The sequence below is a fragment of the Thalassophryne amazonica genome, chromosome 9 (assembly GCF_902500255.1).
Source record: "Thalassophryne amazonica chromosome 9, fThaAma1.1, whole genome shotgun sequence".
Classification (NCBI taxonomy): Eukaryota; Metazoa; Chordata; class Actinopteri; order Batrachoidiformes; family Batrachoididae; genus Thalassophryne; species Thalassophryne amazonica.
This window is the reverse complement of record NC_047111.1, coordinates 75,179,064-75,194,974: the sequence shown is the minus strand read 5'-3', so window position 1 is coordinate 75,194,974 and position 15,911 is coordinate 75,179,064. Positions and strand designations below refer to the sequence as shown.

The 15,911-nt window shown below is 46.2% G+C and overlaps 1 protein-coding gene across 2 annotated transcripts in view; it reads right to left on the bottom strand.

The window, feature by feature from the left end:
• Window positions 1-15,911, bottom strand: part of LOC117517405 (complement factor B-like) — a 35,535-nt gene that overhangs the window by 1,936 nt on the left and 17,688 nt on the right. For both annotated transcript variants that reach the window (XM_034178408.1, XM_034178407.1), the window contains exons 12-17: window positions 7,643-7,740; window positions 7,174-7,306; window positions 5,604-5,742; window positions 4,978-5,054; window positions 3,752-3,852; window positions 3,537-3,666 (exon numbers count right to left, since the gene is read on the bottom strand). In XM_034178408.1, the coding sequence (XP_034034299.1) occupies window positions 3,537-3,666; window positions 3,752-3,852; window positions 4,978-5,054; window positions 5,604-5,742; window positions 7,174-7,306; window positions 7,643-7,740 (678 nt within the window). The remainder of the gene's footprint in view (window positions 1-3,536; window positions 3,667-3,751; window positions 3,853-4,977; window positions 5,055-5,603; window positions 5,743-7,173; window positions 7,307-7,642; window positions 7,741-15,911) is intronic.

The window sequence follows — 15,911 nt, the reverse complement described above, 5'->3', positions numbered from 1 at the left end:
CCACTTGGCCTCCACCCCTGCTGAGTCATGATACAAAATAAAACAAAGTAAAAAACAAACAAACAAACAAAACCAAAAAAATAACAGAAAAAAAAATTAAACACAAACTAATATGATGGAGAGGACAAAGGTAGACATTCTGTGTGTTCAAGAGACCAAGTGGAAGGGAAGTAAGAGCAAGAGCACAGCAGGTGTGTGCACATTGTCTTATCATGGTGTGGATGGAAGAAAAATGCTGTTTGGGTCATTTTAAGAAAGAGTATATTAAGAGTGTGCTGGAGGTTAAGCAGCTGTATGACAGGGTGATGTGTGTAAAGGTGTAAATTGAAGGGTGATGATGAATATCATCAGTGCATATGCCCCACAGGTCAGTTGTGAGATGAAGGAGAATTAAGATTTCTAGAGTGAGTTAGATGAGATGGTGGAGAGTGTGCCCAAGCATGAAAGAATGGTGATTGAAGCGGAGTTCAATGGGCATGTTGGTGAAGGGAACAGAGATGATTAGGAAGTAATGGGTAGACATGGCATCAATGAGAGGAATGTGGAAGGGCAGATGGTAGTAGATTTTACAAACAGGATGGAGATGGCTGTCATGAATACTTTCTTTCAGAAAAAGGAGGAGCACAGGGTGACATATAAGAGTGGAGGAAGGTGCACCCAGGTGGACTGCATTCTTTGTAGGCCATTAATGGTTTTTTGGGGTTTTTGCATTTCTGGTTAGATGTTAACTGCATTTCATTGGCTCTGTATCTGTACTCTGCACAATGGCAATCTAATCTAATTTAATCTAGTTAGCCTAAAAGAAATTGAAGACTGCGGCATGGTGGCAGGGGAGAGTGTAGTTTGGCAGCATTTGATAGTGGATTGTAGGATGACTTTAGAGGTGAAGAAGAGAAAGAGAGTGAGAACTCAACAAAGGATCAGATGGTAGAAGCTGACAGAGGAAGCTTATGTGAAATTAAGGGACAAGATGAGACAGGCAATGAATGGAGGTGAAGCAATTTAGGATGACTTGAAAAGTACTGCAGATGTGGTGCAGAAAACAGCTAGGAATGTGCTGGGTGCAACATCTGAACAGTGGAAGGAAGACAAGGAGACTTGGTGGAACGAATATGTCCAGAAATGTAAAGGAGAAAGAGGTTGGTGAAAAAAATTGGGATAGTCAGTGAGATGAAGAAAGTAAACAGGAGTACAAGGAGATATGACTTATGGTGAAAAGAGACATGGCAAAGGCTAAGGAAAAGGCATATAGCCAACTGTGCATGACTGAGCTGAAAAGGATGGACAGGTAAGAGTGATAAAGGATGCAGATGACAATGTGTTGACAAGCGAGGACAGTGTGTTGAGAAGTGAGTATGAGGGTGGTGCAGCATATGTTCAAGGACAGTGTGACAACTGTGAGATGCATAGTAGGAATGACAGATACATTCAAGGTGGAGGTGGGATTGCATCATGGATTGGCCCGAAACTCTTTCGTGTTTGCAGTGGTGATGGACGAGATCAGAGAGTAGTCTCCATGGATTATGATGTTTGTAGATGACATTGTGATCTGTAGTGAGAAAACAGGTTGGAATAAGCCGGGAGAGGTGGAGATATGCTCTGGAGAGGAGGGGAATGAAAGTCAGTAGGAGTAAGACCTCTGTACATAGTCAGCTATCCAAAGTAATGGAGAGTGTGTTGGCAGGGTGGAGTGGTTGAAGAAAGGTGGCAAGAGTGATTTGTGACAAAAAGATATCTACAAGAGTGCAGGGGAAAGTCTGCAAGACAGTAGTGAGACCAGCTATGTTCTATGGCTTAGAGACAGTAACACTAACAAAAAGACAGGAGGCAGAGCTGGAGGTGGAAGAACTGAAGATAATGTGATTTCCCAGACAGCAAATAGATCCGGGCCGGATGTAGTCCAACATCTGGTACCAATCCTAAAACAGATCCGGTCCAGACAGTTTTTGCACCCTGGCCCAGATCCGTCATGGCTCCGCTTTACAGTTCTGGAACAGATCCGGACCAGATCTGAACTGGATCCGCAAAACACCAACCGTTTACAGACCATATCGGGCACGGATCTGGGGCAGATGTGGACCGCATCACAGCACCGTGGCAGGAACATGGGGCATAACGATAAGCAGTTTTATCTGCACTCGGTAGAAACTATCCATTAGCGGTTGTAAACTCTGTACTCTGTAATCGTGATCGTCACTGGGGCTTTTTAAATGCTTATTGCAAAGAGGTTTGTTTCTTTACGACAATCAAGTTTTATAAATCCAGGGACACTGATCTGTGTGTTATAGATACAAATCAGTTTCCTCGGATCCACGGAACTTACCCCTCCAAAACATTAATTTTGTTGGTTTGGAACCAAGATTTTGCTCGTTTACTAGCGTGCTTGGGGTCATTGTCTTGTTGAAACACCCATTTCAAGGGCATGTCCTCTTCAGCATAAGGCAACATGACCTCTTCAAGTATTTTGACATATCCAAACTGATCCATGATACCTGGTATGCGATATATAGGCCCAACATCATAGTAGGAGAAACATGCCCATATCATGATGCTTGCACCACCATGCTTCACTGTCTTCACTGTGAACTGTGGCTTGAATTCAGAGTTTGGGGGTCGTCTCACAAACTGTCTGCGGCCCTTGGACCCAAAAAGAACAATTTTACTCTCATCAGTCCACAAAATATTCCTCCATTTGTCTTTAGGCCAGTTGATGTGTTCTTTGGCAAATTGTAACCTCTTCTGCACATGTCTTTTATTTAACAGAGGGACTTTGCGGGGGATTCTTGCAAATAAATTAGCTTCACACAGGCGTCTTCTAACTGTCACAGCACTTACAGGTAACTCCAGACTGTCTTTGATCATCCTGGAGCTGATCAGTGGGTGAGCCTTTGCCATTCTGGTTATTATTCTATCCATTTTGATGGTTGTTTTCCGTTTTCTTCCATGTCTGTCTTTTTTTTTGTTGTTGTCCATTTTAAAGCATTGGAGATCATTGTAGATGAACAGCCTATAATTTTTTGCACCTGCGTATAGGTTTTCCCCTCTCCAATCAACTTTTTAATCAAACTACACTGTTCTTCTGAACAATGTCTTGAATGTCCCATTTTCCTCAGGTTTTCAAAGAGAAAAGCATGTTCAACAGGTGCTGGCTTCATCCTTAAATAGGGGACACCTGATTCACACCTGTTTGTTGCACAAAATTGACGAACTCACTGACTGAATGCCACACTACTATTATTGTGAACACCCCCTTTTCTACTTTTTTTTACTAATAGCCCAATTTCATAGCCTTAAGAGTGTGCATATCATGAATGTTTGGTCTTGTTGGATTTGTGAGAATCTACTGAATCTACTGGTACCTTGTTTCCCATGTAACAATAAGAAATATACTCAAAACCTGGATTAATCTTTTTAGTCACATAGCACTACTATTATTCTGAACACTACTGTACATTCTATTTTCTACAAACATCCAGAATCTGTACTGGCTGTTTAAAAGTAATCTTGCTTTCTGTAGGTACACAGGGGGAGCATACCTGTACACGCAATGTGATCTCTTTGAGGAAACAGCCCACCAGTGCACAGAAAGTTATCAGTCACTACAAGTGACACATTTTGGGTGCGTATTCCCTTTGCTTTTAAGGCGTGACTGATGCACTCTTTTCTCTGTATTACAGTTGGAAAAAAAGAAACCCACGTTAATATCACTTTTACCTTTTGATTAGAGAGAAAGCAGACACAACACACTTACATTATCGCCAAGCTTGGCGTTGACATCTTTTTTTTCCATTTGTCCCCTTGACTTTGTGAGAAACATGAGAGGTTCATTCTGCTTGTTTAACAGGAGCTGTTCTGTTAGAGACTGCAAAATGTTAATACAAGGTACTGCCCAGAAAATAGTCCTATTGCAAAGGATTAGCACATTTAGGGGTGGATTCTGGGTGTAAATCCCTTCTGGTGTGTTACATAGATAGTGCCTGTAGAAACACTGTGTTTAGAAACTTTGAACCAAATGGTTCAGAAAGTAATTCACCTTTGTAAAATGTCTGAAACATTAAATGCACTAATTTGTTCAGAAAATCAGTTAAAACAATAAATGAAATCACTGCTTCAGCAACATATACATGGTTTTGAAATGCAAAATTAAATAAACAAGTTGGTCCAGAAAAAAAAAAAAATCATTGCTGTGAAGAGCTTGGAATTATAAATGAAACAACAGAGTCAGTGCCTAAAAATGTTGAAAACAGTTAATGGTACAAATGCTTCAGAAATTCTTATTTTCAAAGTGTCAAACCAGTAAATGAAACAGTTGCTTCAGAAAATGTGTCACCATTTCAAACATTCACAAAACATAAAATGAAAATTGCTTCAAAAATGATTCAGTATTCTAAAACACTGAAATGTTGCTTTGTAAATTATTTCAGTATTTCAAAGCACTAAATGAAGCAAATGCTTCAGAAAAATATTTCTTATTCCAAAACACTTGAAACATTAAATGAAACAGGTGATTCAGAACATGATTCACTGTTTCTAAACAGATGGAACACTACAACAGCAACATCTGATGTACAGTAGGAATTAATTTCTGTATAAATGTTGTAGCAAAGCAATAAACCACAAAATGTTTTGAAAATATTGTAAAAAGATAACCCTAAAGAAATGGCTGACAATAATGACAATATTGATTAATAATAATTTTGTTAATAAATACTTAAGTAAATGTGTTTCAACACATGTACATGTAAGATAAATATTAATAAATTGTTCATAAATATGTTACACCTTAAAAAAACAAACAGGAAATCAAGCAGCTGAAGGAACAATGTAATGCATACACAAAAGGACAGTGTCCAATTTAACATTCCTGTATTTCTCCGACGACAACATATCTCCTAGCTGCAAGTAAAGGTCAGTGGTTTCTTAAGCGTTTATGAGTATAAAGCTGATGATATCAGATTGTTGGATAATGAATGTTACCTTGTTGCTTGCAGGTGGTGTCACGAACTATTTTTAGAGCTGCACTGGTCTCCTGGGTGCAAGGTATGCAAATAGGTCTGAACAATACACCAAAAACAATATAATATGCAGAGGATGACATTACAGTAAAACTCTTTTGGACAAAAATGCAGTTGAGACATGATATACTGTATGATTATCAAAGATATTTCACAAGAAATCTAACATCCAGCTGTGTGTGTGTGTGTGTGTGTGTGTGTGCACAGGTGGGAGTAAGTCACCATCAAATCACTCTCAAGTCATGAATCAGCAAGTCCCTAGTCAAGTCTCAAGTCATAATGACCACCAATTGTTTGACAGCTGACTTGAGACTTGACTTGGGACTTGCTGATTCATGACTTGAGAGTGACTTGATGGTGACTTACTCCCACCTCTGTGTGTGTGTGTGTGTGTGTGTGTGTGTGTGTGTGTGTGTATGTGTGTGTGTGTGTGTGTGTGTGTGTGTGTGTGTGTGTGTGTGTGTGTGTGTGTGTGTGTGTGTGTGTGTGTGTGTGTGTGTGTGTGTGTGTGTGTGTGATGTTGAGAATGGTTTAACAAGAAATCCTAATGCAGGAGATGAATTAAAGCCAACATTAAATGTGTGTTACCTGACGTCAGTAGAGATTTGAACATATTCTACCAGTTCAATGAGAGCCACATCATAGTCATAGAATTCATCCACATTATTCGCCTTTTGTGCATTAACATTGTATTTTGGGTGAAGTGTGAAGTTTTGTACTCTTTTCACTGTGAAGAGACACAAAATAATAATAAAAATAAATAAATAGATAAACAAATAAATATATAATAATGTTAAAAACATGAGGTAATAAAAACTAGTAGATTAGTGTATGACTAAGACTTTGCTAACTAACTAGCTTTCACACGTTTAAAGCTGTATGTTTAAGAACAGTGTAAACAGCAGTGAATCAGAAATTAGCCTCCCACCACCACATCCGAGAGCTGTTTGAAGAAGAAACCACTCTGGCCCTGAGCGGAAGATCACTTTAACATCTTTTGATATTTGATTTGGCCATCACATGCTGTTTAGAGGAGCAGTCTGAGTAGTTTAAACACGAGTAGGAATTGTTGCAGTGATAATAGCATGAATCTGATTTTTGAAACAATACTTGGCTGTATAGCTTTCTCTTTTGGATGCTGCATTAGGGGTCGCCACAGCAGATCATCTGTTCGCATCTCACCCTGTCCTCTGCATCTTGTTCTGTCACACCAATCACTTGCTTGTCCTTCCTCTGCACATCCTTAAATCTCCCCTTTAATTTTCCTCTTCGTCTCCTGCCTGGCAGATCCATCCTCAGCATCCTTCTCCGGATATATCCTACAATCACCTCTGCACATGCACAGATCTCAATTTCACCTACCTCAGTCTTCTCTCCAAACTGACCTACCTGTATCATCCTTCTGATATGCTCATTCCAAAACCTGTCCATTTTTGTCACTCATTGGAAAAATAACAGCATCTTCACCTCTGTCACTTCCAGCCCTTTTTCCTTTTGTTTTTTCAGTGCCACAAGTGACTCCACTGTAAACTTTCCCTATCACTCTCACCAATATTGTTCTATCACAAACCCCCCTTCTACTGTTCTCTACCTGTGTTTACTTGCTTGTACTCCCTTCTTTACACTCTATTACTTTAAACAGTTGTCCTAAGTATTTAAACTAACCCACCCTCACTACCTCCACTCCTTGCAACTGCACCATTCAAACGTCCTCCCACTCACTCACATGCATGTACTCCATCTTACTCTGAATCGTTTTCATTCCCCGTCTCTCCAGTGTGTATCTTCACGTGTTTGCCTTAATTCATAATGTCATCTGCAAACATTACAGTGCATGAAGACTCCTGTCTGATATTGTCTGTCAATCTGTCAGTCACCATTGCATACAAGATTGGGATCATAGTCGATCCTTCACACAATCCCACCTCCACCTTAAACCCATGTATTATTCCCACTACACACCTCACGTCTGTCCTACAATACATGGTGCACTGCTCCACAAATTAAAAAAAAAAAAAATGCTACAAGCCTTTAACTTTTACTGGACACAGTTTTAAGATACAAGAGAAATTATGTATTTTTGATTAAAATAAATTAATGAATAAAAATGCATTAGTCCTCTCCTCTCAAAATAAATAAATACATAAATAAATATTACCTCTACCCTGTCCATCATCAATGTCAACTGTGACATGTTTTGGTAAGTCACCAAATCTGAAGCAGTGGGCAGCAGTCAAGACAAACTTCGGTGTCACAAGCGAGCCGAGGCATTTCTGTGATGATCCTTCATTCTTTTGCATAAAAATAATGATCTCAGTATGTAATGTAGTTATAGAGACACAACCAATAAATACGAGGAGCAACTGAGAAGATTTGAGCCTGACCCAGAACAAGTACAGCGTGCTCTCCTTTTGCATTCAGAGAAATCGACAAAAAGTCACAACTTCTTGACAAATTTTGGTTTCTCAGACTGCAAAAGATGGAGAACCATGCTGTACTTTGTCTGGGTCAGGCTCAAAACTTCTCATTCAGCCCTCATAACTTGCATTTCCTAGCTAAATCATGTACCACCACAGGAAAAGATGACTCTACATGATGTTCAGTGATTGATGGAGTAAAACAGTCACCTGAACCCTGATTTCTGCGATCCATGGATGCAGTTTCCTGTTTCCTTGTGATTCATAGTCTCTGTGAAGACCACACAGACCTTTAACTTCTTCTTCATCTGCATAACCAAAAAATGAATAAATTAAGAAAAAATATACAAACAAGCAAACATACCAAACATAAATACAACAACAAAATAAATACAATGTATCTGGAAAGTATTCCCAGCACTTCACTTTTTCCACATTTTGTTATGTTCTAACCTTATTCAAAAATGGAAGAAATTATGTTTTTTCCTCAAAATTCTACACACAATATCCCATAATGACAATGTGAAAAAGTTTTGTTTTTTTTGTTTTTTCTTTTAGATTTTTGCCAATTAGAAAAAAAAACAACAACTAAGAAATCACATGTAGATAAGTATTCACAGCCTTTGTCATGAAGCTCAAAATTTAATTCAGGTGCATCCTGTTTCCACTGATCATCCTTATTGGAGTCCACCTGGGGTAAATTTAGTTGATTGGACATGATTAGGAAAGTCACACACCTGTCTACATATAAGGTCCCACAGTTGGCAGTGCATGTCAGAGCACAAACCAAGAATGAAGACAAAGGAATTGTGCTCTGAGATAGGATTGTCTCAAGGCACAAATCTGGAGAAGAGTACAGAAACATTTCTGCTGCTGGTCCCACTGAGCACAGTGGTCTTCATCATCTGCAAATGGAAGACGTTCTGATCCACCAAGACTCTTCCTCGAGCTGGCCGCCTGTTTAAACTGAGTGATCGGAGTGAAGGGCCTTAGTCAGGGAGGTGACCAAGAACCCAATGGCCACTCTGTCATCAAGGTGCTTCACACAAGCGCCTTGATATTCAAGAAGACTTGAGGCAGTAATTGCTGCCAAGGTGTATCAACAAAGTATTGAGCAACAGGTGTGAATACTTATGTACATGTAGCTTCTTTGTTTTTTTTGTTTTTTAATTTGCATAAATAAATAAATAATAAAAAAGCTTTCATGTTATTATGGGGTGTTGGGGTGTTGACACTTGAAATATGGTTTTGTAAAACATATCTTGAAGTCCGTGTGGATCATTACCCTCATCATATGATGCTATCCCTGCTACATCAGTGGTGTCAGGCTACATGAGTGAATGTGATTGCTTAATGTGCTCTTTAGTGCTTAAGGAAATAAGAGAACCTTGCTGATGTTGTGTTTTTTTCACAATCTTACGTCTAATCTGTTTTTGTTCTATAACAAGCACAGAGCATTATCATTAGCATCAATCACAAAAATATAATAAGAAGGGTGAGTACTGAAAAAACATTGTTGCACAGACTGGTTTAACGAAATATAAATATAGTAATAAAAACCCAAATGAAAGGAAACCCGAGAAAAATACATGGAGAAACATAACAAATGCAGATACTTCCACACAGATGAACTGCATGGTACAACCCCAATTCCAATGAGGTTGGGACGTTGTGTAAAATGTAAATAAAAACATAATACAATGATTTGCAAATCCTCTTCAACCTATATTCAATTGAATACTGTTGTGAAAGTGTAGGAACACGGACCCACAACAGGGGGCGCAATGAACGGACAATGGAGAGAGTAAATAACAAGATTTACTACTGAAACAAGCACGAGTAATACAACAAACACAATTTGGGGTCGAATCCGCTGGTGTCGTGTGGGCAGGCTCGAAGGTAGGAGACGTCTGTCTCAGTCGAACCGGAACCACCCAGATCTCCTCTGCCACCGAACCCTGGAAATACTGGAACCGCCAAGTCCCGAATTCCCAGGTGGCCACTGCCTCCGCTCGTCGGATCCGGTACTGCTGGCAGGAGAGAGCAACAACACACAGGAGTGGATGAATGCACCCAGTAACAGAGAGGGGAGAAGCCGCCTCCACCTCTTGGCAAAGTATAGCAGGAAGGTGAGTACTTATCCAAAGAATGAGGTTTTCAGTAGTCACCAGTCCTGAAAAAGGTTTTAACAGTCTTAGCTGATGATGCAATGTATAACTGCAGAGAATACTACCTTGGTCTTAGGCGATATCTCGGCACTGAGGTGGAGACGCCGTCCTCCTGATATACCTCGGTGCTGAGTAGAACAGCTGTGTCTGGTGATGGGTGACAGCTGTCACCCAGGCTACTCCCATGATGCGGCAGCGCCCTCTGGTGCCTGGAGCCCGCACTCCAGGCAGGGCGCCCTCTGGTGGTGGTGGGCCAGCAGTACCTCCTCTTCAGCGGCCCACACAACAGGACCCCCCCCTCAACGGGCGCCTCCTGGCGCACGACCGGGCTTGTCCGGATGGCGTCGGTAGAAGTCGGCCAGGAGGGCCGGGTCCAGGATGAAGCCCTTCTTCACCCAGGAGCGCTCCTCGGGGCCGTACCCCTCCCAGTCCACCAGATACTGAAAACCCCGGCCCATCCGACGGACGTCAAGGAGCCGGCGGACAGTCCAAGCCGGTGCTCCGTCGATGATCCGGGCAGGAGGCGGCGCCGGACCCGGGGTGCAGAGGGGTGAGGTGTGAAGAGGTTTGATCCAGGAAACATGGAAGACTGGATGGATCCGCAGTGAGGCCGGAAGCTGGAGCCTCACTGCCGCGGGGTTGATGACCTTGAGGATCTTATAAGGTCCGATGTACCGTTCTTGCAGTTTTGGAGAATCAACCTGTAGGGGAATGTCCTTCGTGGACAACCAGACCTCCTGCCCAGGACGATACTTGGGGGCCGGGGCTCGCCGCCGGTCTGCATGTTTCTTCGCCCTCGTCCGTGCCTGCAACAAGGCAGAGCGGGCGGCCCGCCACACCCGACGGCACTTCCGTAGGTGGGCCTGGACCGAGGGCACACCGACCTCTCCCTCAACCACCGGAAACAAGGGGGGCTGATACCCCAAGCACACCTCAAACGGGGAGAGGCCGGTGGCTGATGACACTTGGCTGTTGTGGGCATACTCGATCCAGGCCAGGTGGGTACTCCAGGCCGTCGGGTGCGCGGCTGTCACACAGCGAAGTGTCTGCTCCAGTTCTTGATTCGCCCGCTCTGCCTGCCCGTTGGTCTGGGGGTGGTACCCAGACGAGAGGCTGACCGTGGCCCCCAGTTCCCGGCAGAAGCTCCTCCAGACATGTGAGGTGAACTGGGGACCGCGATCGGAGACGATGTCTGATGGTATGCCATGCAGACGGACGACGTGGTGGACCAGGAGGTCCGCTGTCTCCTGGGCCGTAGGGAGCTTCGGGAGGGCCACGAAGTGGGCCGCCTTGGAGAAACGGTCCACTATCGTGAAGACGACGGTGTTTCCCTGGGACGGCGGGAGACCCGTGACGAAGTCCAGGCCGATGTGGGACCAGGGGCGATGAGGCACGGGCAATGGCTGTAGCTGCCCTGAGGTCTTCCTATGGTCGGCCTTGCCCCTGGCGCAGGTGGTACAGGCCTGGACGTAGTCCCGGACGTCGGTCTCCAGGGATGCCCACCAGAAGCGTTGCCGGACGACTGCCACGGTCCTTCGCACCCCTGGGTGACAGGAGAGCTTAGAACCGTGACAGAAGTCCAGGACTGCAGCTCTAGCCTCTGGTGGGACGTATAGTCTGTTTTTTGGTCCGTTTCCGGGGTCCGAGACACGGGTCAGGGCCTCCCGGACGGTCTTCTCCACGTCCCAGGTGAGGGCGGCCACGATAGCGGACTCCGGGATGATGGGATCCGGGGGATCCGACGGTTCCGTTTTGACCTCATCTTCGTGCACCCGGGACAATGCATCCGATCTCTGATTCTTGGTCCCGGGACGGTAGGTAATCCGGAAGTCAAAACGGCCAAAGAACAGTGACCAGCGGGCTTGCCTGGGGTTCAGACGCTTGGCGGTTCTGATATACTCCAGGTTCCGATGGTCAGTGAAAACCGTGAATGGCACGGCTGTTCCCTCCAACAGATGTCTCCACTCTTCGAGGGCCTCTTTCACAGCAAGGAGTTCCCGATTGCCGACGTCATAATTCCGTTCAGCGGGGGTCAACCTGCGAGAAAAATAGGCACACGGGTGAAGGACCTTATCGGTCTTCCCGCTCTGGGAGAGCACCGCTCCTATCCCTGAGTCCGAGGCATCCACTTCAACCACTAACTGGCGGCTAGGATCGGGCTGCACCAGAACTGGTGCAGACGAGAAGCGCCGTTTCAACTCCTTGAACGCGGCCTCGCACCGGTCCGACCAGATGAAGGGAACTTTTGGAGAGGTCAGGGCTGTCAGGGGGCTAACTACCTGACTGTAGCCCTTAATGAACCTCCTATAAAAATTAGCAAAACCGAGGAACTGTTGCAGCTTCCTACGGCTTGTAGGTTGAGGCCAATCTCTCACCGCCGCAACCTTGGCCGGGTCCGGGGCGACGGAGTTAGAGGAGATGATAAACCCCAGGAAGGACAAAGAAGTGCGGTGGAACTCACACTTCTCGCCCTTCACAAACAGGCGGTTCTCCAGCAACCGCTGCAGGACCTGACGGACATGCCGGACATGAGTCTCAGGATCCGGGGAAAAGATGAGTATATCGTCCAGATACACGAAGACGAACCGGTGCAGGAAGTCCCGCAGGACATCGTTTACCAACGCTTGGAAGGTCGCGGGAGCGTTAGTGAGACCGAACGGCATGACCAGGTACTCAAAATGGCCCAACGGGGTGTTAAATGCCGTCTTCCATTCGTCTCCCTTCCGGATCCGAACCAAATGATAGGCATTCCTAAGATCAAGTTTGGTGAAGATATTGGCTCCATGCAAGGGGGTGAACACCGAATCCAACAGGGGCAACGGGTATCGATTGCGAACCGTGATTTCGTTCAACCCCCTTTAGTCAATGCATGGACGAAGCCCGCCATCCTTTTTACCCACAAAAAAGAAACCAGCACCCATCGGAGAGGTGGAATTCCGGATCAACCCGGCAGCTAATGAGTCCCGGATGTAGGTCTCCATTGATTCACGCTCCGGCCGTGAGAGGTTGTACAGCCTACTGGACGGAAACTCACTGCCTGGAACCAAATCAATGGCACAATCGTACGGGCGGTGAGGAGGAAGCGTGAGAGCCAGATCCTTGCTGAACACATCAGCGAGGTCATGGTACTCCGCTGGCACCGCCTTCAGATTGGGCGGGACTCGGACCTCCTCCTTAGCTTCGGAGCCGGGAGGAACCGAGGAACCTAGACACTCCCGATGGCAGGTTTCGCTCCACTGAACCACTACCCTGGACGGCCAATCAATCCGGGGATTGTGCTTTAGCATCCATGGAAACCCTAAAACCACACGGGAGGTGGCCTGAGTCACGAAGAACTCGATCACCTCCCGGTGGTTACCTGACACCACCAGAGTTACTGGAGGTGTCTTATGTGTGATTGGTGGGAGTAGGGAGCCATCTAGCGCCCGAACCTGCACAGGCGAGGTAAGAGCCACCAGAGGGAGCCCTATCTCCCTGGCCCATCTACTGTCAAGCAGATTCCCCTCAGAGCCCGTGTCCACCAGTGCTGGGGCCTTCAGGGTTGAATCCTCATAAAGGATCGTGACTGGGAGTCGTGTAGCAATGTGGGTGTGTCCCACGTGAATGTTTTGGCCCACCCCTGGCCCAGTCTCTAGGGGCGGGCGTTGGAGTTTAACCGCTCGGGGCAGTCGTTTGCCATATGCTCACTCGAGCCACAAACATAACAAGCTCCGTGGGCCCGCCTCCTTTGTGCTCCAGGTGCCCTAAATGTTGCCCTGCTCGTGTCCATAGCTTCGTCAGCAGGGGGAGCCATAGGCGCACGGAGCGCAGGAACAGAGGAGCGTGGGGAGGGCGGAGCTCGATCGGACCCGGAAGGGAGAGGGACGACGCCTGGCCACGCCCTTCGCCTCGTTCCCGACGGCGTTCTTCTAACCGGTTGTCGAGTCGTATGACTAGATCGATGAGCCCATCTAAATCCCGCGGTTCGTCCTTAGCCACCAGGTGCTCTTTTAGGACCAGAGACAGTCCGTTTACAAAGGCAGCGCGGAGGGCAGTGCTATTCCAGCCGGATCTCGCCGCCGCGATGCGGAAGGCGACTGCATAGGCAGCTGCGCTCCGACGTCCCTGTCGTATGGACAGTAGTGCGGTTGAAGCGGACTCTCCTCTGTTGGGATGATCGAACACCGTTCTGAGCTCCCGTACAAACCCATCGTATGTATGAAGGAGCCGTGAGTTCTGCTCCCAGAGCGCTGTAGCCCAAGCGCGTGCCTCCCCGCGAAGCAGATTTATCACATAAGCTACTTTGCTAGCATCAGTCGCGTACATCACGGGACGCTGAGCGAAGACGAGCGAACACTGCATAAGAAAGTCCGCGCACGTCTCCACACAGCCTCCGTACGGTTCTGGAGGGCTTATGTATGCTTCTGGGGACGGAGGGAGGGACCGTTGAACGACCAGTGGAACGTTACTTTCGCACGCAGGGTCCTTGGGAGGGAGAGCCGCAGCGGCGCCCGAAGGGCGCGCCTCCACTTGTGCGGCGAGAGCCTCCACCCTGCGGTTTAGGAGAACGTGCTGCTCGGTCATTAAGTCGATCCGAGAGGTGAAAGCGGTGAGGATCCGCTGCAACTCACCGATTACCCCTCCCGAAGCCTCCGCCGCGCCTTGGTCTTCCATTGGCCGTTCAACAGCCGGTTGACGCCCCTCGGGATCCATGACGCTGGCCGAGATATCCTGTTGTGAAAGTGTAGGAACACGGACCCACAACAGGGGGCGCAATGAACGGACAATGGAGAGAGTAAATAACAAGATTTACTACTGAAACAAGCACGAGTAATACAACAAACACAATTTGGGGTCGAATCCGCTGGTGTCGTGTGGGCAGGCTCGAAGGTAGGAGACGTCTGTCTCAGTCGAACCGGAACCACCCAGATCTCCTCTGCCACCGAACCCTGGAAATACTGGAACCGCCAAGTCCCGAATTCCCAGGTGGCCACTGCCTCCGCTCGTCGGATCCGGTACTGCTGGCAGGAGAGAGCAACAACACACAGGAGTGGATGAACGCACCCAGTAACAGAGAGGGGAGAAGCCGCCTCCACCTCTTGGCAAAGTATAGCAGGAAGGTGAGTACTTATCCAAAGAATGAGGTTTTCAGTAGTCACCAGTCCTGAAAAAGGTTTTAACAGTCTTAGCTGATGATGCAATGTATAACTGCAGAGAATACTACCTTGGTCTTAGGCGATATCTCGGCACTGAGGTGGAGACGCCGTCCTCCTGATATACCTCGGTGCTGAGTAGAACAGCTGTGTCTGGTGATGGGTGACAGCTGTCACCCAGGCTACTCCCATGATGCGGCAGTGCCCTCTGGTGCCTGGAGCCCGCACTCCAGGCAGGGCGCCCTCTGGTGGTGGTGGGCCAGCAGTACCTCCTCTTCAGCAGCCCACACAACAGAATACACCACAAAGACAAGATATTTAATGTTCTAACTGATAAACTTTATTGTTTTTGTGCAAATATTAGCTCATTTTGAAATATCAAATCAAATCAATTTTATTTATATAGCGCCAAATCACAACAAACAGTTGCCCCAAGGTGCTTTATATTGTAAGGCAAGGCCATACAATAATTATGTAAAAACGCCAACGGTCAAAATGACCCCCTGTGAGCAAGCACTTGGAGACAGTGGGAAGGAAAAACTCCCTTTTAACAGGAAGAAACCTCCAGCAGAACCAGGCTCAGGGCAGTCTTCTGCTGGGACTGGTTGGGGCTGAGGGAGAGAACCAGGAAAAATACATGCTGTGCAGGGGAGCAGAGATCAATCACTAATGATTAAATGCAGAGTGGTGCATACAGAGCAAAAAGAGAAAGAAACACTCAGTGCATCATGGGAACCCCCCAGCAGTCTAAGTCTATAGCAGCATAACTAAGGGATGGTTCAGGGTCACCTGATCCAGCCCTTATAAGCTTTAGCAAAAAGGAAAGTTTTAAGCCTAATCTTAAAAGTAGAGAGGGTGTCTGTCTCCCTGATCCGAATTGGGAGCTGGTTCCACAGGAGAGGAGCCTGAAAGCTGAAGGCTCTGCCTCCCACTCTACTCTTACAAACCCTAGGAACTACAAGTAAGCCTGCAGTCTGAGAGCGAAGCGCTCTATTGGGGTGATATGGTACTATGAGGTCCCTAAGATAAGATGGGACCTGATTATTCAAAACCTTATAAGTAAGAAGAAGAATTTTAAATTCTATTCTAGAATTAACAGGAAGCCAATGAAGAGAGGCCAATATGGGTGAGATATGCTCTCTCCTTCTAGTCCCTGTTAGTACTCTAGCTGCAGCATTT